The sequence below is a fragment of the Aethalodelphis obliquidens genome, unplaced genomic scaffold, assembly GCF_003676395.1.
Source record: "Aethalodelphis obliquidens isolate GAN/ISIS:26980383/991018 unplaced genomic scaffold, ASM367639v1 scaffold38, whole genome shotgun sequence".
Classification (NCBI taxonomy): Eukaryota; Metazoa; Chordata; class Mammalia; order Artiodactyla; family Delphinidae; genus Aethalodelphis; species Aethalodelphis obliquidens.
The window spans coordinates 2,663,417-2,687,142 of NW_020837982.1; the positions used below are offsets into that span (position 1 = coordinate 2,663,417).

General features: G+C 35.0%; 1 protein-coding gene across 9 annotated transcripts in view; it reads right to left on the reverse strand.

The window, feature by feature from the left end:
- NF1 (neurofibromin 1) overlaps positions 1 to 23,726 on the reverse strand; it is a 245,310-nt gene that overhangs the window by 161,414 nt on the left and 60,170 nt on the right. For 8 of the 9 annotated variants that reach the window (XR_003437957.1, XR_003437956.1, XR_003437958.1 and 5 more), the window contains exons 4-8: positions 21,768 to 21,958; positions 16,975 to 17,081; positions 12,592 to 12,659; positions 12,272 to 12,347; positions 11,362 to 11,519 (exon numbers count right to left, since the gene is read on the reverse strand). Coding sequence is in view for 6 of the 9 variants with exons in the window: in XM_027130345.1 (XP_026986146.1) it covers positions 11,362 to 11,519; positions 12,272 to 12,347; positions 12,592 to 12,659; positions 16,975 to 17,081; positions 21,768 to 21,958 (600 nt within the window). In the remaining 3 variants the exon portion in view is untranslated. Of the gene's footprint in view, positions 1 to 11,361; positions 11,520 to 12,271; positions 12,348 to 12,591; positions 12,660 to 16,974; positions 17,082 to 18,211; positions 18,325 to 21,767; positions 21,959 to 23,726 lie in introns of those variants that run through there. The other variant, XM_027130348.1, reaches the window with a different exon arrangement.

Here is a 23,726-nt window from a genome sequence, read left to right on the forward strand (position 1 = left end):
TAACACCAGTCCTTCTCAAACACTTCCGGAAAATTAAAGGAGAAGGAACACTTCCTAACTCATCCCATGAGGCTAGCAATACTCTAATATGAAGGCCAGACAAAAACACTGCAAGAAAACTATGGACAAATCTCCCTTAAGAATATCTATGAAAGAATCCTCAACATGAATTAGCAAACCAAATCCAGCAGTATAGTAAAAGGATTATATACTATGACCAAGTGGGATTTATTCCTAGAGGACATGAATGGTTCAACAACAAAATCAATCAACGTAATACATCACATAAATAAAATGAAGGGAAAAAAATCATCACCATTGATGCAGAAAAAGCATTTGGCAAAATTCAACACCCTCCAACGACAGAAACACTGAATAAGCTTCCTCAACATGATAAAAGCTATATATGAACAACCCATAGCGAACATCATACTTAATGGTGAACAACTAAAAGCTATTGGTCTAATATTAGGAACAAGATATGGACGCCTGCTTTTGCCACTTCTATTAAACATACTAGTGGAAGTTCTACGCAGAGCAATTAGAAAAAGAAAAGGAAATGAGAAAAGAAAAAGAAATAAAAGTCATCCAAACTGGAAAGGAAGAAGTTATCTCTGTTCTCAGATGACATGATCTATATGTAGAAAACCTTGAAGATAACACACAAACACACAAAAAGCCTGTTAGAGCTAATAAACAAATTCAGCAAAGTTGTAGGATACAAAATCAACACACAAAAGTCAACTGCATTTCTATACACCAGCAATGAACAATTTAAAAAGGAAATTAAGAAAACAATTCCACTTATGAAAGCATCAAAAAGAATAAAATACTTAGGAATTAACCAAAGAGATGAAAGACTTGCACAATGAAAGCTATAAAACAGTGCTGAAAGAAATCAAAGAAGATATAAATGGAAGCACATCCCCTGTTCAAGGATTGGAAACTTAACACTGTTAAGATGGCAATACTATCCAAAGCACTCTACAGATTCAATGTAGTCCTTATCAAAACCCCAATAGTGTTTTTTGCAGAAACAGAAAAACCCATCCAAAAATTCATATGGTATTTCAAAGGAAGCCAAAAAGCCAAAACAATCTTGAAAAAGAAGAACAAAGTTGGAAGACTCAAACTTCCTGATTTCAAAACTTACTACAAAGCTACAGTAATCAAAACTCTGTGATACTGGTATAAAGACAGACATATAGACCACTGGAATAGAAGAGAAAGTGCAGAAAGATATCCTCAAATATATGATCAAATTCAGTGGAGAAAGTACAGTTTTTTCCAACAAAGAGAGCTGGAAAAACTGGATGTCCACAGGCAAAAGAATGAAGTCAGAACCTTCCCTTACTCTATATACAAAAATGAACTCAAAATGGATCAAACATCTAAACAACTAAAGCTATAAAATCCTGTAAGAGAATATACAAGATAATCTTTACAACACCGAATTTGGCAATGATTTCTTGATATGATACCAGAAAAAGCACAAGCAACAAAAAATAAACTGGACTTCATCAAAATTAAAAAGGTTTTGTGTATCAAAGGACATTATTGAGGTGAAATGACAATCCACAGAATGAAAGAAAATATTTGCAAATCATATATCTGAAAAGGGATTAATATCCGCAATATTTAAAGAACTCCTACAACTCAACAACACAAAACACTGTGAGTGTACTCAACACCACTGAACTGTACACTTAAAAAGTGTTAAAAGGGTAAATTTTTTGCTACTTCACCACAACATAAATAAGTAAATAAAAATTTAAAAGCTAAACTCATATTTCCTCTGAACCAACTCCCACTTTGGACTTCCTTTTGATCAGTCTCAAACACTATTCTGCATATCTCACCTCTAACCCTAATCTTTAGACTTCTCCTAATTGTCTAAAGAATAAAGTTTAAATCCAAACTGGCTCACAATGTCTTCCAGATTACTCACATCTGCTCTTCATCTTCACTTCTTGTAACTGCCTGTGTGAACCTTTCACTCTCTAGCTAACTTTTCTGAACATACCTTCAACATTTTTATATCCATTTTCTTGATTACCCTGGCTTGAACAACACTCACTTTCTTTCTCTAATCTAAATTCCTTTCTTGTTTCAGGTTCAACTAAGGTTCCATACCTCTTCCATAAAACCTTCCTAACTATCCTAGCTTCATCTGAATCCTTACAGCACATATAGCCTGTATTATTATCCTAGTAAACAGGTACTCTTGATAAATAACTTTTTATCCATAAAGGAATAACGGGGACTTCCCTGGTGGCGCAGTGGTTAAGAATCTGCCTGCCAATGCAGGGAACATGGGTTCAATCCCTGGTCTGGGAAGATCTCACATGCCGCGGAGCAACTAAACCTGTGAGCCACAACTACTGAGCCCACGTGCGCCTAGAGCCAGTGCTCCGCAACAAGAGAAGCCACCGCAATGAGAACCCCACGCGCCACGATGAAGAGCAGCCCCGACTCGCTGCAACTAGAGAAAGCCCGCACGCAGCAACAAAGACCCAACACAGCCAAATATATATTTTATTTATTTATTTATTTTGAAAAGAAATAACTGGGAATTCTAGGGAGACAGCAGTCTTAAGCCATCCTTGACTGCTGATCTCTCCTCTAGCTCCTTTATTCCTTGGTTCCCATGTTCACCTCTTGTTCCTGGAGATATAGCCATATTTCTCAGCCTCTCTTGCAGTTAAATGTGGCTATATGACTGAGTTCAACTAATGAAATGTGAATGAAAGAGATGCATGCTATTTAAGGGCCTGACCCACAAAAATCCTCAGCATGCTTTTTTTCTATGTTATATTTTTCCCTCTGGCTCGCAGAATGGAAACAACTCCCACAGAAGCCATGTATGGAAAATGGCAGTCGTTGCTGGCCAAGGTCCTAAGAAACCACAAAGAGGAGGACTGTCCTGCAGAGCTACTCAGTTCGGCTGCTCAATACTATTTCATTAAGTATAATAAAGTTCTATTTGGTTGAGCCGTTATACTACCTACCCTAATACAGTAAGATAGTAATACAACTAAAAATAATAATAAAATTTAGAAACTGAAAAATAGAACTGCTTTCCATACACAGTCTGCAGTCTAGGATTGGTGTAAATGAAAGCCTGATCCGATCTGTTTAGGGTTCTATTTGTTTGTTGTTTGTTGCCTTGCTTGCTTTATAATAAAGCACTATGCATGATTACCAAAGCCTGGAAGGAGTTCTGCCACACTGCCAAAGTCAATTGGCTACCTGTGGGAGCCCAGCCAGCTAAACCAAGCATTTCTCACAGCATACTATCTCAAGCCACCTACAGGGTAGTTCTAAGAGTAGTATTAAAGATTTGCATTAAATTCTGTGTCCTACTAAAATTATACACATTCTACTCTGATGACCATGAAACACCTTTTTAAACAAATATGTACCACAATTAATTTTTTTAATCACGAAAAACTAACAATTTAGAAAATATAAAACATTCCTCTAAGTCAAATATGGCATCATAAAGTAACAGAAATTAGAAATTGATAATTACTAAAATTGAGGAAACTTCATCTGAAAACCAAGACTGCTGCTAAAAAGTAAAATCCAAAGCCTTCCAGATACTTCTACAGTTTTTTAAAAAATTGCAAATAGATGAACTAAACCATTACCTCAGAAAATAAATGTTAGAAAATATAAAGTCAAAATGCCAGGTTTTGGGCTTCCCTGGTGGCGCAGTGGTTAAGAATCCGCCTGCCAATGCAGGGGACATGGATTTGAGCCCTGGTCCAGGAAGATCCCACATGCCACGGAACAACTAAGCCCACGTGCCACAACTACTGAAGCCCGCACACCTAGAGCCCATGCTTCGCAACAAGAGAAGCCACTGCAATGAGAAGCTTGCACATCACAACGAAGAGTAGCCCCCGCTCACCGCAACTAGAGAAGGCCCACGCACGGCAACAACGACCCAATGCAGCCAAAAAAAAAAAAAAGCCAGGTTTTAAAGACCAATAGAATAGATAAACCCTAGTAAACATGAATAAGGAAACATGAGACATATTAGAAATGAGGAAAGAGTTATAAATATGGATATTGAGGAAAATAATTAGAAGAGAATATATAAATATTATAAATAAACATTGTGTCTATATATTTCTATATTATAAATAAAATATGTAGATATAGATATACATAACTCCTTGCTGATAAAATTGAAAAATATATTTCCTAGCAAAGAATAAACTGTCAAAAGTAATCTTAAAGGAGACAAAACTTCCTCAAAAAATTAAAAATAGAATTTACATACAATCCAACCATAGCACTTCTGTGTATATATACAAAAGAATTTGAAAGCAGAGTCTCAAAGAGATATCTGTATACCCATGTTCACAGCAGTATTATTTGTAATAGCTAAAAGGTGGAAGCAACCCAAAAGTCCAGGGACAAATGAAATTGGATAAACAAAATATAGTATATACATTCAATGGAATATCACTCAGCCTTAAAGAAAGGAAATTCTGACACATGTTACAAGGTGGATGAACCTTGAGGACATTATGCTAAGTGAAATAAGACAGCCACAAAAAGACAAACACTCTATATTTCCACTTATATGAGGTATCTAAAGTAGTCAAATTCATTGAGACAGAAAGTAGAATGGTGGCTGTTAGGGGCTAGCAGGAGGGGAATATGGGGAGTTATTGTTTCATAACAAAATGAACAATGGTTATTAAACTTTAGTGTGCACAACAATCGCTTAGAGGGTTTGCTGAAAACAGGTTGCTAGCTGTACCCCACCCCTAGAGCTTCTGTTTCAGCAGACCTAGAGTGGGGATCTAACAATTTGCATTTCTAACAAGTTTCCAGGTGATGCTGACACTGCTGCTCTTAAGACCACACTCTGAGAAGCACTGAACTAGATCTTGATCCCAATCTCTCTGTCTCATAAAAATTTTAAAAAGTAGACTAGAAGGATATATACCAACCCTTGACAGTGGCTGTTCCCAGGGAAAAAGGAAAGAAAATGGAATTAGTGGAATCAAAGGGGACTTGAGCTTTATCTGGAATTAAAAGAGAATTTATGCAACTGTTATTTGTTCAATTTTTAAAATCATATGTAAATAGAAAAAAGATAAGCAATATATCATAATGTTAATATGAGTACGGGTCATTGTTATATTCGTTGTACACTTCAATTATTTCTGCCAAAAAAGATAATACAGTCAAAAGAAATGATGGTCTGGAAAAAATATTTACAACCAACTGAAAATAATGGATTACTGCTCCTAATAAACAAAAAGTCCCATTAAGCTCTACCCACCACCAGTCCCTCCCATCAGGAAACTTACACAAGCCTCTGAGAAAGCCTCATCCACCAGAGGGCAGACAGCAAAAGGAAGAAGAACTACAGTCTGACAGCCTGTGGAACAAAAACCACATTCACAGAAGGACAAGATGAAAAGGCAGAGGGCTAGGTACCAGATGAAGGAACAAGATAAAACCACAGAAAAACAGCTAAATGAAGTCGAGATAGGCAACCTTCCAGAAAAAGAATTCAGAATAATGATAGTGAAGATGATCCAGGACCTCGGAAAAACAATGGAGGCAAAGATCGAAAAGATGCAAGAAATGTTTAACAAAGACCTAGAAGAATTAAAGAACAAACAAACAGAGATGAACAATACAATAACTGAAATAAAAAATATACTACAAGTAATCAATAGCAGAATAACTGTGGCAGAAGAACGGATAAGTGACCTGGAAGACAGAATGGTGGAATTCACTGCTGTGGAACAGGATACAGAAAAAAGAATGAAAAGAAATGAAGACAGCCTAAGAGACCTCTGGGACAACATTAAACACAACAACATTCGCATTATAGGGGTCCCAGAAGGAGAAGAGAGACAGAAAGGACAAGAGAAAATATTTGACGAGATTATAGTTGAAAACTTCCCTAACATGGGAAAGGAAATAGCCACCCAAGTCCAGGAAGCACAATGAGTCCCATACAGGATAAACCCAAGTAGAAACACACCAAGACACATAGTAATCAAATTGGCAAAAATTAAAGACAAAGAAAAATTACTGAAAGCAGCAAGGGAAAAACAACAAATAACATACAAGGGAACTCCCATAAAGTTAACAGCTGATTTCTCAGCAGAAACTCTACAAGCCAGAAGGGAGTGGCATGATATACTTAAAGTGATGAAAGGGAAGAACCTACAACCAAGACTACCCAGCAAGGATCTCATTCAGGTTTGATGGAGAAATCAAAAGCTTTATAGACAAGCAAAAGCTAAGAGAATTCAGCACCACCAAACCAGCTGTACAACAAATGCTAAAGGAACTTCTCTAAGTGGGAAACAGAAGAAAAGGACCTACAAAAACAAACCCAAAACAATTAAGAAAATGGTCATAGGAACATACATATCAATAATTACCTTACACATGAATGGATTAAATGCTCCAACCAAAAGACACAGGAAGGCTCAATGGATACAAAAACAAGACCCATATATATGCTGTCTACAAGAGACCCACTTCAGACCTAGGGACACATACACACTGAAAGTGAGGGGATGGAAAAAGATATTCCATGCAAATGGAAATCAAAAGAAAGCTGGAGTAGCAATACTCATATCAGATAAACTAGACTTTAAAATAAAGAATGTTAAAAGAGACAAGGAAGGACACTCCATAATGATCAAGGAATCAATCCAAGAAGAAGATATAACAATTATAAATATATATGCCCCCAACATCGGAGCACCTCAATACATAAGGCAACTGCTAACAGCTATAAAAGAGGAAATCGACACTAACACAGTAATAGTGAGGGACTTTAACACCTCACTTACACCAGTGGACAGATCATCCAAAATGAAAATAAATAAGGAAAACAGAAGCTTTAAATGACACAATAGACCAGATAGATTTAATTGATATTTATAGGACATTCCATCCAAAAACAGCAGATTACACTTTCTTCTCAAGTGCGCATGGAACATTCTCCAGGATAGATCACATCTTGAGTCACAAATCAAGCCTCAGTAAAATTTAACAAAATTGAAATCATATCAAGCATCTTTTCTGACCACAATGCTAGGAGATTAGAAATGAATTACAGGGAAAAAAACGTAAAGAACACAAACACATGGAGGCTAAACAATACGTTAGTAAATAACCAAGGGATTACTGAAGAAATCAAAGAGGAAATCAAAACATACCTAGAGAAAAATGACAATGAATACACGACGATCCAAAACCTATGAGATGCAGCAAAAGCAGTTCTAAGAGGGAAGTTTATAGCTATACAAGCCTACCTCAAGAAACAAGAAAAATCTCAAATAAACAATCTAACCTTACACCTAAAGGAACTAGAGAAAGAAGAACAAACAAAACCCAAAGTTAGCAGAAGGAAAGAAATCATAAAGATCAGAGCAGAAATAAATGAAATAGAAACAAAGAAAACAAATGCAAAGATCAACAAAACTAAAAGCTGGTTCTTTGAGCAGATTAACAAAATTGATAAATCATTGGTCAGACTCATCGAGAAAAAGAGGGAGAGGTCTCAAATCAATGAAATTAGAAATGAAAAAGGAGAAGTTACAACAGACACCTCAGAAATACAAAGCATCCTAAGAGACTACTACAAGCAACTCTATGCCAATAAAGTGGACAACCTGGAAGAAATGGACAAATTCTTAGAAAGGTATAACCTTCCAAGACTGAACCAGGAAGAAACAGAAAATATGAACACACCAGTCACAAGTAATGATATTGAAACTGTGATTAAAAATCTTCCAACAAACAAAAGTCCAGGACCAGATGGCTTCACAGGTGAATTCTATCAAATATTTAGAGAAGAGCTAACACCCATCCTTCTCAAACTCTTCCCAAAAATTGCAGTGGAAGGAACACTCCCAAACTCATTCTATGAGCCCACCACCACGCTGATACCAAAACCAGACAAAGATACCACAAAAAAAGAAAATTACAGACCAATATCACTGATGAATATAGATGCAAAACTCTGCAACAAAATACTAGCAAACAGAATCCAACAACACATTAAAAGGATCATACACCATGATCAAGTGGGATTTATCCCAGGGATGCAAAGATTCTTCAATACACACAAGGAGAAAAAGGAGAAGAACCATATAACATCTCAATAGATGCAGAGAAAGCTTTCGACAAAATTCAACACCATTTATGATAAAAACCCTCAAGAAAGTAGGAATATAGGGAACTTACCTCAACATAATAAAGGCCATATAGGACAAACCCACAGTCAACATCGTCCTCAATGGTGAAAAACTGAAACCTTTCCCCTAAGATCAGGAACAAGACAAGGTTGCCCACTCTCACCACTATTATTCAACATAGTTTTGGAAGTTTTAACCACAGCAGTCAGAGAAGAAAAAGAAATAAAAGGAATCCAAATCGGAAAAGAAGTAAAGCTGTCACTGTTTGCAGATGACATACTATACATAGAGAATCCTAAAGATGCTAACAGAAAACTACTAGAGCTAATCAATGAATATAGTAAAGTTGCAGGATACAAAATTAATGCACAGAAATCTCTGGCATTCCTATACACTAAGGATGAAAAATCTGAAAGAGAAATTAAGGAAACACTCCCATTTACCACTGCAACAAAAAGAATAAAATATCTAGGAATAAACCTACCTAATGAACAAAAGATCTGTATGCAGAAAATTATAAGACACTGATGAAAGAAATTAAAGATGATACAAACAGATGGAGAGATATACCATGTTCTTGGATTGGAAAAATCAACACTGTGAAAATGACTATACTACCCAAAGCAATCTACAGATTCACTGCAATCCCTATCAAACTACCACTGGCATTTTTCACAGAACTAGACCAAAAATTTCACAATTTGTACGGAAAAACAAAAGACCCCAAATAGCCAAAGCAATCTTGAGGGAAAAAATGGAGCTGGAGGAATCAGGCTCCCTGACTTCAGACTATACTACAAAGCTACAGTAATCAAGACAGTATGGTGCTGGCACAAAAACAGAAATATAGATCAATGGAACAGGATAGAAAGCCCAGAGATAAACCCACGCACGTATGGTCACCCTATCTTTGATAAAGGAGGCAAAAATATACAGTGGAGAAAAGACAGCCTCTTCAATAAGTGGTGCTGGGAAAACTGGACAGCTACTTGTAAAAGAATAAAATTAGAACACTCCCTAACACCATAAACGAAAATAAACTCAAAATGGATCAAAGACCTAAATGTAAGGCCAGACACTATCAAACTCTTAGAGGAAAACATAGGCAGAACACTCTGACATAAATCACAGCAAGATCCCTTTTGACCCACCTCTCAGAGAAATGGAAATAAAAATAAAGAAATGGGACCTAATGAAACTTAAAAGCTTTTGCACAGCAAAGGAAACCATAAACAAGACAAAAAGACAACCCACAGAATGGGAGAAAATATTTGCAAATGAAGCAACTGACAAAGGATTAATCGCCAAAATTTACAAGCAGCTCATGCAGCTCAATATTAAAGAAACGAACAACCCAATCCAAAAATGGGCAGAAGACCTAAATAGACATTTCTCCAGAGAACATATACAGATTGCCAACAAACACATGAAAGAATGCTCAACATCATTAATCATTAGAGAAATGCAAGTCAAAACTACAATGAGGTATCACCTCACACCGGTCAGAATGGCCATCATCAAAAAATCTACAAACAGTAAATGCTGGAGAGGGTGTGGAGAAAAGGGAACCCTCATACACTGTTGGTGGGAATGTAAATTGATACTGCCACTATGGAGAACAGTATGGAGGTTCCTTAAAGAACTAAAAATAGAACTACCATACGACCCAGCAATCCCACTACTGGGCATATACCCTGAGAAAACCATAACTCAAAAAGAGTCATGTACCACAATGTTCACTGCAGCTCTATTTACAATAGCCAGGACATGGAAGCAACTGAAGTGTCCATCAACAGATGATTGGATAAAGAAGATGTGGCACATATATACAATGGAATATTACTCAGCCATAAAAAGAAATGAAATTGAGTTATTTGTAATGAGGTGGATGGACCTAGAGTCTGACATACAGAGTCAACTAAGTCAGAAAGAGAAAAACAAATACCGTATGCTAACACATATATATGGAGTCTAAAAAACAAACAAAAAAAATGGTCATGAAGAACCTAGGGGCAAGACGGGAATAAAGATGCAGACCTACTAGAGAATGGACTTGAGGATACGGGGAGGGGGAAGGGTAAGCTGGCACAAAGTGAGAGAGTGGCATGGACATATATATACACTACCAAATGTAAAATAGATAGCTAGTGGGAAGCAGCCACATAGCACAGGGAAATCAGCTCGGTGCTTTGTGACCGCCTAGAGGGGTGGGATAGGGAGGGTGGGAGGGAGGGAGACGCAAAAGGGAAGAGATGTGGAGATACATGTATATGTATAACTGATTCACTTTGTTTTAAAGCAGAAACTAACACACCACTGTAAAGCAATTATACTCCAATAAAGATGTTACAAAACAAACAAACAAACAAAAAACTACGCTTAGGGACTTCCCTGGTGGCGCAGTGGCTAAGAATCCACCTGACAATGCAGGGGACACAGGTCGAGCCCTGGTCCGGGAAGATCCCACATGCCACGGAGCAACTAAGCCCATGCACCGCAACTATTGAGCCTGTGCTCTAGAGCCCACGAGCCACAACTACTGAGGCTGCGTGCCGCAACTACTGAAGCCCGTGCACCTAGAGCCCATGTTCCGCAACAAATGAAGCCATCGCAATGAGAAGCCCACACACCGTAACGAAGAGTAGCCCCTGCTCACCGCAACTAGAGAAAGCCCGCGTGCAGGAACGAAGACCCAACGCAGCCAAATAAATAAATTAAATAAATAAATAAATTTATAAAAAACTATGTTTAATACTGTCCTTTCTGGTAAAAGAATGCAACTACAGGATTATTTTAAGTCTTTAATCAATGACTGTTATCACTGATATCATATTTTTCCTCCAACTAAATCTACGTCCAAGTATGTCTCTGCTAAGGACAGGAAACAAAAAAACCTACAATGATGCAACTAGAAATGGTCACATGAAATATCATGCTTACAGAATGCTAAGCTTAAAGTAATATACACCTTGAGTAAAATAAATTGCTTCATGGGAATTCCCTGGCGGTCCAGTGGTTAGGACTCGGTGCTTTCACTGCCGGGCCTGGATTCGACCCCGGTTGGGGAACTAAGATCCTGCAGGCCGCACAGTGTGGCCAAATTTAAAAAAAAACAAAAAAACAAAAACTGCTTCACATCTGGACATGATGGAAACAACTTTGCCCTCCTCACCTTATTCATGTTGTTTTCATCAACCACATCCTTGGATATATCCTGGATTATTTCTGGACACAAGATAAGGAGAATGATTTGTAGTGGCCAAACTGCTGCTTTACGTTTGGTGCTTTCAGCAAAACCATCCACTAGGTCAAAGAGTTTTTCTGCACACTCTACGTGAAAAATATAAATATTAAATGATATAATTAGATGAGAAGAAAATCTCTGGCATTAAATTAAAAGCTGGTGCTATCCAAAAACCCAAAGGCCACATTTTCAAAAGATAAACTTGGAAGTTCACTTAACTCAGCAAATTCATTCAATTCAAGCAATGTTATATGGTCTATGTATTAGAAGAGGTTATATTGTCTATGTATTAGAACAGCTATCTTGATCCATCCTAGCAAAGTCCAAATTTTAGAATAGCCAGACTTGTATTTAGTCTCAATGTGCAGGGCCTTATGCAAAGTGTGATGTATCCAAGAAACGAAGACTGAATAGCTTCTCAAAGGGAATTACCAAAGCTCTCCAGGAGTCTATTCTCCTTCTTGCAGTTGTGTCTTGAGAATTCCAAGTGGGGATATTCCTACTTTACACACATCTCTCTAAATACAAACTAAAGCCTCAGAGCACACACAGAAAAAAGGTGCTTCTCTACACCAAAGAGCCATCAGTATCCAATCTACAACTCTAATTAAAGATCAAAGCTTCATTTCAAACTTCCTTATCCATTTGCTCAAAGGAAAAAGGTTGAGGCTAATTTAGAAATATAAGAAAAAAATAATATTTCCTATTTGACACAAGTTGAAAAGATTAAAAGCACCATAATCACAAAAATAACTTGGAAAATGACAGGTTTTTACCTCATAAGTAAGAGTTTAAAAGACAAAAACAAACAAACAAAAAAAACCAATCTTATCCTTACCAGCCATATCAGTCTGTGGAATCTGGTATAACTTTGTAAATTCATCTGGATAATTTTCTACCCAGTTCCAAAATGCCTACAAATAACAAAACATATGTTTTTATGTCATATTTTCTTAATATAGTAAATAAAATAACATATGTCTCCAATTATATCACAAAATTCTAATTTCCTTCAGAAGAATATTGCAATGCAGTCTTCCTAAAAATTAATGTGAAATTATCACTCAAGTCACAACTCCTTGATTCAAAATACTGAAGACAGCAACACTTATAACCAAAAATTAACAAAACTTTAATATCAAAGAGGTTATTACTTACCTTTTCCAGGCTATTTATAACCGCTAATTGTGCAACTTTCTTTAGGGCTTTAAATTTAAATGCTGTTTCTGGAGAAAAAAAAAAAAAAGTTTTACAATTAACTCTAGTTTAATTAGTTAACACAAATACAACTAAGAGCTACTGGTAAAAATAACTTTCCTTTTATATACAAACTGTTGTTCCAGTATTATTTATAAGCAATGTAAAGGTAAAGATAATTAGTATAAGCCAAAACCTCACTGGTTATGTCCACTAAAGACCAAACTGAACCTTGAACTTCAAAGGTTGTTGTGAATTTTTCCCTTTGTTTTGTTTCTAATAATAACTACATTTTTAAAAACTGGATAAAATACACGGTCATTGTAGAAAATTCAAAAAATACACAGCAATCTAAGGGAAATTTAAAACATTATCTATGATTCTACCATTCAGAGACAATCACAGTTAACAGTTCGGTGAATTTTCTCCCTTCCCTTTTCCTATGCATGTATAAGACAAATACATTTACCATAACTGAACAAAACCTGTTCATATCAAACCTGTTCTTTACATTTCACATCATATCCCCAACTTTTTCCATATCATTAAAAATTCCTCATACATATATTTGATGGCTCTATATACAATAATAACTATTACTTGAACAATTACAACATGCCAGGTATTTTCAATCTAATATATTTAATTCTTTCAAAATCTTAATGCTTTCAGGTATTACAGATGAGCCAACTGTGTTTCTGAGGTTACAGATCTAATAAATGATTGAATTGGGCTTCAAAGCCATAGTCTTTTCAGTAATACGCTTTGATGTCTTTCAGAATATTTAAGTCACTGTATTAAGTCACTGGTTATTTAAATATTTTCCAATTGTTGCATATTATTTCCAATACTGCACTATTATAAGTAACATTAATACTTTTATATCCAAGTCTTTTCCACATTCCGATTATTTCTTTAAGGCACATAAATACCTAGAAAAAGAGCTGTCCAAAGAGATGAATATTTTTAAGGCTCTTGATAAATATTGCCAACCTGATTTTCGGAAGGGTTGGGCCAAAGGCCACTCCCACCAAGCAGCATATGAAAGTGCCCTTATCACATCCTTGCCATCATTAAATGTGTTCATTTCTTTTATTCTGCTAATTTGATTGTTCAAAGCAGTAGAATGCATTTTTAAAATAAGACTAAACATTTCTCCATATAAATATATTAGATATTTTAATTTCCTTTTCTGTAAATGTATTGTCCACATTTATAAAAAGATTTATATCTGGAAAAGATGACCCTTCTATAAACTATATTACTGGTAACAGTCTCTTGGCAGAGAACTCCCCATATGGACTTTTAATGAAGGGATGCAGGTACTTAATACAATTACATAAATATCTTTATAAGATAGAGATGAGTCTACAAGTTATAAAATTGTCTAAATAATCCTTTAAAAGTCACTTTTTTTCCTGGACTTGGAAATGAGCAGCTTGCTCTCCAAGTCAGTTTTAAAACATACCCTTCCAACCTTCTTTGCTCTTGCTCTCCTCTGACTTCCAAACAAAAGCATTACACTTTACAGTGCTCTTGAGTCTTTTTGCCTTCCTATGTTCATCAACTTTACCTTTATGACACTTTAAATGTGTTATACACAGTAGTCTATTCTCAATTCCAATGTATAAATATTTTATTACTCCAGCTCTACAAGTTTCTGACTGGATACCCTACCAATACCTCAAACTCAATAGACCTAAAACTGAATTTATCATTTTCCTGGCCACCTTCTTCTCTGCTTTAACCAGCTTGCTCTGTAACACTTGGTGATACTTCCCTTTAACATCACATACCTAAATTAATCATCAAAAGCTATGCAATGTATTCTACTTCCTAAATACCGTATCTAATTGGTCCCCACCCTACCCCATTCCATCCAGACCTCCACTATCATTTCTACCTCACGTTACTATACAACCAAGTCCCAGAAGTTCATTTAACTTTCTATCAAATCATCCTGCAAATTTCAAGCAAAGTGGCATATCTAAAATAAAATACTGATCAAGGTAATTTCCACCCAAAAGCCTCTGCATCACTTCCCATGGCCACTAAAATAAAGCCTAATAACCTAATAACAGTTAGGTACTTCGGTTCTAGAGACACACAGATGTGACCCTGCCACTCAATAGCTGTATGACCTAGTAAGTGTTACTTAAGCCTCAGTTTCCTCATCAATATAGGGGATGATAATAATAATATCTGTTTCACAGGGTTACTGTGAGTATTGATGAGAAAAAGCATGTGAAGAGCACAGCGTGACATCTGGCATATACTGAAAATGCAACAAATGTTACTATGTTTTTATTAATATGATCTGACCTACTCTTGTACCTCTCTATATCTTGCTCTTTTCCTCTTAACATCTCCCACCCCCAAACCCATAGATACTTAATCTCTCACTTTATGCTCACTCTATTTAGCTTTGCCACACTGCTTTGCAAATAATCTGATAATATATTTGTCTCATAAACCAGGCCATGAGCTCCAAAGGGAGAGATTCAATACTTCATTAATCTTTGTAAGCCCGGCACTTAGCATGGTTCCTTACATACAGTTTCCCAACAAAAGCTGCTGAATCGAATTTAAAACACATCACTACTTTTACTATTCCATATTACAGGAAGTTTCCATTCCTTTCACCGTTATTATTATCATGTAGAACCATCTTTTGCTGGTCTATCTAATATTAGCTTTATATTTCACATTTATCAGTATAAACTCTAAATTTATGATCATAAGGAAGCTGCATTCAATGGGGATAACTTACCACAATAAAAAGAAAGTAATTTATCCACACACTTAGTTTCTCTCATTTGTGCATGGAGAACCATCTCAATTAATTATTATGGATTAAACATTTCTAAGAAAACTGATCTTTTAAACAAACAAACAAAATCCACAGGTACCCTGGACTAGATTTCCCAAATGTCACTGAACAGTTATGAAAAAAAAAATCACAAAACCCCACTTACATTTCTTAAATATTATACAAAGATTAAATCTCTAAATATTACCATTCACTTCCTTAACTTTTCAATGTTTAATGATAAATATTAAAATCTTGAAATTTCAACTGACTTGAGTGGTAGTTTATTATAATCTAAAATAATTGCTGCCCACTTGTCCGTATCTTGACATAATAGCTAAAATGATCCATTTTTCCTTTATTAAAGTTACTAAAAAGTGATTTAACTGTTGCTTGGTTTTATAATGGTAATGATCTAAAATCACAAATTCTGAACAAGGTAATATAGCTGGAACACAGCCTTATAGTATTCATCTATATAGGTACAGCCTTTTTACATCTCTGGTGAATAGTTGTTGAGTTTAAAGCAAATGTTAAGAAAACTAAACATGGTATTTTGAAAACTACACACTGTAGAACTGTTGAGGGTTTCAAAGTTAGTATAACTAAATTTCCTTTTAGGTCAGACATTAAAAAACATTATTGACAATTCCTATATCAATATACAAAGTAAAATAAAAATGAGTGTGAATCATATACTATAAGGTTCCACATTTAAATTAGCCAGGATCCAATATTACATAAAATTAAAATACAATTTTTGTGAAATGAATTTAGGTATTTATACTCAGTTTATTAATAATACTCAACGATATTTGATTTATATTAACACATTCCTGCTTACCACAAAAATTCTCTCAATTCCTTCTGATAGTTTATTTCAATCAACATAATCATAGAAAGCACTCTCCAAAGCTTTACAAACACACATTTTATGCATTATAACATTCCCATGTGTGACTACTACTGACATGTTCTACAAGGAAGCAAAACTAAGCACTGAAAGAGTGAAAGACTTTGTAATGCTATAAAGTCAGTCAGTAAGTCCATAACAGAATTGAAAACAGAATGTCAGAAATGAGATTCCCGACTCAATTTCTCCTCTCATCGTAAGACCACAATCTTCTGGTTCCATCTGCAATGAAACTTTTATATCCTGCTAAGCTATCTGCTTTTAGCACTACCAATAGCTAAACAAATAACTTCTATAACCTACTCGCTACCCTCAAGAGGTGAAATTCTAGAAAAATTAAATAATAGCATCCTCACATTCTCTTTATTAAAAGCAAAAATTGTAGTTGAACAAAACTTTCCATTGCCAAGACTTAAGATACTAATTTTTGCTAATGTATTGTTTTCAAAGGTTCAAAAATTACTGAACCATAAAGTATTACTGTCCATTTCTCAAGGACATTTGCACTATAAAATCCACTTTGATGTTCTAGCTCAACACAATTAGTATAATTAGTACATTCAACATACTGGTTTTTCACCCACAGTGATTAATTTCAGATATATCATACATTTAAACTTACCCTTCAGGAGTCGTTTTAATTTTGCACAATCCACATTGATATACTGTAACAATTCTATATCATGAACATCAACATTGTCTTCTGAACAAACAGTCAATTCCTGTAACCTGAAAAGTAAAAACCAAAAATAATTTATCAACTGAAGTCTTAGGATAGTCTGAAATTCTGAATTCAACAGACTCTTCTCACCCTAATGATGAGTTTATAAGAGAAAATACACATATAAAAATAAGAGAATAAATTTTTTATGAAAATCTAAAGGAACATAACTAATTCAGGGGCTGTGACAAAAGAAACCGTGATAATCCAGTAAACTTCACAATGTACATCAAATCACCATGTTGTAAAATATACAGAATTTAATATACAGAATTTTTATTAAAAAAAATCACAGCATGCTGATAACTGTTGAAGCACAGTAAGAGATGGTATTTGAAATACTTTCTCTCTGCTATGTGTATTTTAAATTTTTTTCTATAATATAAAATTCAAATTTCAAATTATAAGTTAAAAAAAGATAAATTTTATTAACCTCTATTCACATCAACTAGACTTCAGAAACATGAATGACATTTTATCTACATTCACAGGATACATTTACTTTGTATTAAAAAAAATGAGTAAGCCTTTATTCACTGCGCTTTTCAGTCTGTACGTGTGCTTACGTGATTATTTAATTAGTGTCCCTCTCTCACAGAACTTAAGCTTGTAATGACGAAAATCTTTCTAAACTCCAAATTTCCCTCTTATTAAATATGAAGTTACCAAAAATGTAGAAAAATTTAGCACTTAACAAAAATATAGATGTTTAAACTGCTAAGAAATTCACTTAAGCTTAATAAATAAAAGAGGTTAAAGTTTTCTTCTTTTTTTTTCACTAACAACCACAGAGGTCAGCTTTTCAAAGTTGGTACTGCTAATCTATTGTGTGTGCTTCCTAATGAAGCTTGCTTATTTCAATTAATAGATATCAAAAATGTAAGCAATAGAATGAAATTACTAATTTTCATAAATGCAGAGAGATGTGTGAAAAAGCACAAATAGTACATGACCTTATTCAAAATATTAGCTCAAAGTATAACCATTTCAGTATAATTTAAAATTGACATTAATCATCACACTAAACCTTCAGCTGCTAAAAATGAAATCAATGCTATTTCTTCCTTCTCAAATTCCTCTTTCACTCACTTTAGCCCATAGATGTATAGCTAACATTAAAATTATTCTAAGCACTTACACTAATGTTCTTCTTATCATCAGGGTGAGAAAAGCTTAGCAGTTCACACTGGGAATGAGAAGGTCCTCAAAACTGATTTACATGCTACAAATTCCACAGCTGCTGCAAAGAGCCTAAAAATATGGAATATGACTCCTTAAGAAACACAACTTAATAAATCAGCAACACCAACTTTTGAAAAGCTAACTCTTGTGGTTGTTTGTGAGTGGCTGTGGTTGTTTTATAGTCCAGTTTTTACCACAAGGAAGGAACATTCTGTGAATTTATAAGGCAGAGAAATCAAATAAAGGGTATTCTTGGCAAAAGAAATGAAGTGGAAAACCTATCACTAAAACATCTAGAAAAACTAGGTAAACTGAACAACAACAAAAAGATATTTTAAATGTATAGAAATAAAGCAAAACAAACACTAAGTACCCACCCAAGTCCAGAAATGGAAAGGAAACTGAAAACCAGAGATGGTTTTGAAGGCATGATCTAGCCCACAAAAGAAGGGTGAGAGTCAGAGTTTTTGTCTCTCCTTAACCTAGGGGTCTGGGGCTAAAACATCCACACAGGACTGGATACAAAGTCCTGTACCCTCATAATGCAGAGAGTAGAACCAGGGGCCTGCATAAAACATGGCTAGAAAGAGCTACGCACTTCCTTAAAAGAAGAAAGAGACACTGAAAGAGAGACAGAGACATAGAGAAAAGAGAGGGAGGGGGGAAAATCTACCAGCACAAGAAGTCTGTCTGCTCTGCCTAAGCTTTGGGTAGGGGAAAAAATCACCCAGGGCTGTCACCTTACAAGGGTTTGAGGCCCACATCTGTACTACCCATACAATCTGGGGCTGAGAAATTAACAAAAATATAGGTCCAGAACTGGGCACTTGGCAAAAGCAAATGCAAAACCATCACTAGGATACTCCCACAGTCCCAGGCTACAAGAGATTCCTAAAGAAAATACAGACTGCACTAAAGATAAATTTGCAATCAAAGGTTTACAAAACAGAGAGAAAAAATTCACTGTGAATGACAGTTGGCACACACAAACAAATGAGATTATTTAACAATCTTAAAGAGAATATATAATAAGTATGTTTTAAATAACTAGACATATAAGAAGAAATTTTAAACTATTAAAAACAATAAGAAACCATTTTAAAAAAACAGCAGATTTGTAAAAGAATCAAACAGAACTTTCAAAGTCATTGAGTCTTCTGCTTCTGGTATATGTCAAATTAGGTATTTTTCAGGACCCTCCAACTACAAAACAATTAGATCCAGTGCACTGTATAATAACTCTGTGGAGAAAGCAGCTAATGCTCTACATAAAAGAGTACTATGAGCCACAGAACATGGTATACTTCAGCAGAATAAAAAAGCTATCTTATGATCTATAACTCATATTATTCCCTTAAAGAAAAGCAAAGGACAGAAATATCAAAAGCTAATGTTAATCCTAAAAGAGAAACATCCACAGACAGGTAGAATGGTCAAGCACAACAAATTTTCATGATACTGATTCATCTAGTACATACGAAGTATAAAATCAATCTTCAGAAAGAACTGCCATTCCAGTTCCTTGCATATTTTGTCACCTAATGCTACGACAGCAGTGTCACAGGATAACCCCATCTCAATTAAACCATCATAATGGTTTTTTAGGTAAGTGACCCTCTGATAAGATCAGCTCCTATTTCTGGCACCAACTAAATGAAACAGCAAGTGTAGTTGTCTGAAACATGAATTTCATAGATCCCATTTCTGAGCAGTCTGTCCCCTGAAAGCTAAAGAAACTGGCTTATTCTGGAGACATTTAACTTCTACTCTGCAAACAGTGAACTAGATTCAGGAAATACCCAAAAGTTGTCTAGTTTTACACGTGCCAATGCTGCAAAATAAAACCTTTGGTGACCAGAAGATTTTTAGAGTTTTCAGAGGTGGCACATTTGCTGTGTTTTATTAAAGCAATTCATGTTTGGATAGACTAAAAAACATTTTACCCTTTTGATCATTTTCTACCTTCAATGTAAGATTATTTCAAACAGTAAGACTGGTCTAGTAGTCACCTAAACAAAGAAAGGGTTTGGTTTGGTTTTTTATCACTTTAATGCATCCTATTACCTAGGTGTTTGCTACCTTGCTGCTTCAACCAGTGTACTATTTATTCAGAATATGAGATGTTAACACTCAAGAGATTTCATGAAGACATTGTTCTATTGTATAACCATTACCCTACATTAGCAGTCATATTATAACATTAGATAAAATTTTAATTTTCTTTGCACCACAATTCTGATGAGAGGTTGGAAGAATACTGTTGCCCAGCATCACCATCAAAGAAATGCCATTTTTTATTAAAAAGACTGCAGGATTTTGAAGTTAGCCAATTCCGCCTAAAAACCACAGAACAAATTCTCAAACTATGATGTATGTTCTCATTCACATCTGTTGGAAAACAACATAAGAATGAACTAAGCTAATGGACGTCCACTCCTCACACAACACAGACAAACCAAAGATGCAGGTGCCATTAAGCATTCTGCGTTAGTCTTTGATCCACGGAATCACTAGGTGATTTACGTTATACTTCCTACTTGGTCTTAATTAGGGACCCATTTGACTCTACTTGCATGAGAAAGGCAAATCGTCTGCATGAAATTAAGATCCAGAGTTACCTGCTGCCATCAGCTACAGTTCTATATCCATTTCTCCATCTCTAGCATTATCACAATGAATGATCACATGATGATTTCTAAGCATCAATAAAAGCTTAAATTATACTTATCATGCAATTTTAAAGCACAGCAGTGGATATTATAAAAAGGATTTCATCAAAATGCAGCTAACACAGCAGTACCAGGAAGCAGCCAGGCACAATAAAACAGACAGACTGTGAAGCCAGCCCGACTTCGAAGTTTGGGGTCCTCTGGTACTTGGCACAGCACCTTGATAACTTCTTTAGTATTAGTTTGCTTACCTATAAAATGGGGTGTCACCTACATTTCAGGGATACTGTGAAGATCAAACAGCATAGCACATGCTGTAAATGCTCAACAAATGGGAGATTTCACAGTTCATACACTTAAAATACAGTTCACTTTCTAGAATTACTCATTTCCTTGTGCTTCCACATTGCTGGTTTGGTTTTTTTGTTTTGCTTTGTTTTTTGATAACTTAGGAGCTTGTGATAAGGATCAGAGCGTTAAGATCATTAGAATTCTGACTACTCACCAATTATTCTGATTGACTAATTTCATTACAAGGAATAATACGTTAAAAAGCCAAACCCAAAATTTATATCTATCAATAGTATTAAAAAAAAAAAAAAAAAAAAAGCCTGGTCATGGGTGACATTTTTTTCCTAAAATTTAGACTTTCAAGTTTATCATAGTACTCACATTTAAGTGTACCCACCAATAACACAACATTACAAAATAAAAATTTCAAAGAAATCAATGTAAAAAATTTCAACAGAAGCCCAGGTTAAACTCATTTCTGTCAACTTTTTACTTTTACGTAGACGAATTTTATATTACTTACAACATTCCTATGTCAATTTACACACTAACCTGGTAGAAATTCGACTAAAGACTGCATTGAAGTTGTTACAGCTGAGAGAAAATAAAACCCCAGAGGCAGAATTCCGAAGTTCAGCTGCATGTTGGTTTCCCTCACGACAAGTGTGAAGAAAATGGCAGATTTCTGGCAGCAACTGTTTGACCAGCATCGTTTCATCTAACCTCATCGTGTCCTTTGGTTGCTAAAATAGAAATAATCACATAATTCTAAAACTTTCTTAAACTTACGTGTAAATATTTTCTATTATGGAAAATTTCAAACATACATAAGCGATGAAACAGAATAACGAACACCCATATACTCATCACCTAGATTCCACAATTGTTAATATTTCATCATGTTTGCTTTATCTATCTACAATTAGTTTAATAAAGAGGGTGGTTCCATCTTTCACTTCTTAATCACAAGAAAAGTCCAGGTACCCCCATCCATCCTCCTCAGCACCCCAATTTCTGCTTGTTCCCCTGTTCATCAAATCCCTACATAAGCCCTTCCCTTCCTGGGAATCCCTAGCTTATTGTGAGTCCTAAATAAACTTTACGCATATTCACTGGTGAGTGCACTGTGTCATCTGTCTCAACATCCAAATTAATTCCTGGGTGAGCAATCACATCTACCTTTGGGCAGACTGACCAAAACAGATATTACTTATTACAAATAATTTTGTTTTGGTTTAACCATTTCAAAGTAAATTACAAACATCATTACTTCACTACTAACTTACTTCGGCATCTCTAAAATATAAGAAAATTCTCCAATATAACTTCAATGCAATCATCACACCAAGGAGAAAAAAAAAATTCCCTTAGATCAGCTAATACCCAAACCATATCCAAATTTCCCCAATTGCCCCGTAAATGTCTTTCATAGCTGTTCTTGTTTTATTCAACCAGGATCCAAAAAAGGTTCACAGATTGCAGCATGATTGTAACATTCCTTTAGTCTCTTTATCCTAAAACTATTTTCCCCTCACACACCATATAGATCATTTTTATTTTCCATAACACTGACTTTTTTTAAGAAAATAGACCAGTTGCCTTACAAAATGTTGTATATTATTGATCTGATTATGTCTTAGTGGTGAAACTTGTTCTTCTAGTTGTTATATTTTCTGTTAAGCTGGAATCTAAATATAACAGTCTGATTAGATTTAAGTTAAACACTAGGTAGAATTCACTACAGTTTGTATTACATCACATCAGAAGTACATAATGCCAGGTGGTCTCTCTGTTAATGACACCAAGTTTGATAACTTTGGTGTTAACACTGAGGTTTCTACTTTGTAAAATAAATCTCTACAATTAACAAAACAGCCAATGGATAAGCTACCCTTAGGTGAAAATAGACTGTTCCACATCAGTATTTTGCCTAATGGCTTTAGTATCCTTATATGAAGGACAATTTTGATAATATCAAGCATAATGACAAAGAACCAATTTTTGTAAGTGTGCTATGATCAAATCTGTAATTGCATTCCAAAAGCTTTCAGATGCAAATACACTGAAATATTTGGACAGTAAATAAACAGATATCACAAAAACCTGCAAAATTTGAGTTACAATGCTCTTTGTTATTTATAGGCTAACCAGACAATACAGGTGTTAAAACCAACTCCAATTAATATACAAATAAAAATTATAGAAGTGTTCAATCTTTTGAATAATGGTCATATATACAGGATCAAAAATACTTAAGATTCCTCAAATTCTACAAAATTTTATTCATAAAATTTTGGTTTTAATCATGATATTGATAAGTATTTGTTCACTTTCATTTAGCTAGTTCAACTACTAATATGATAAATATGTACTATAGAGCTCAGTTCTTAAACTGTCTCAACTTACTTTGATCTAAAAAGGAAAACCAATAACCAACAAGGACCTACTGTAAAAAAAAAAATTTTTAATAAAAAATAAAATAAATAAATAAGTAAAAAGGAAAATCAGGAC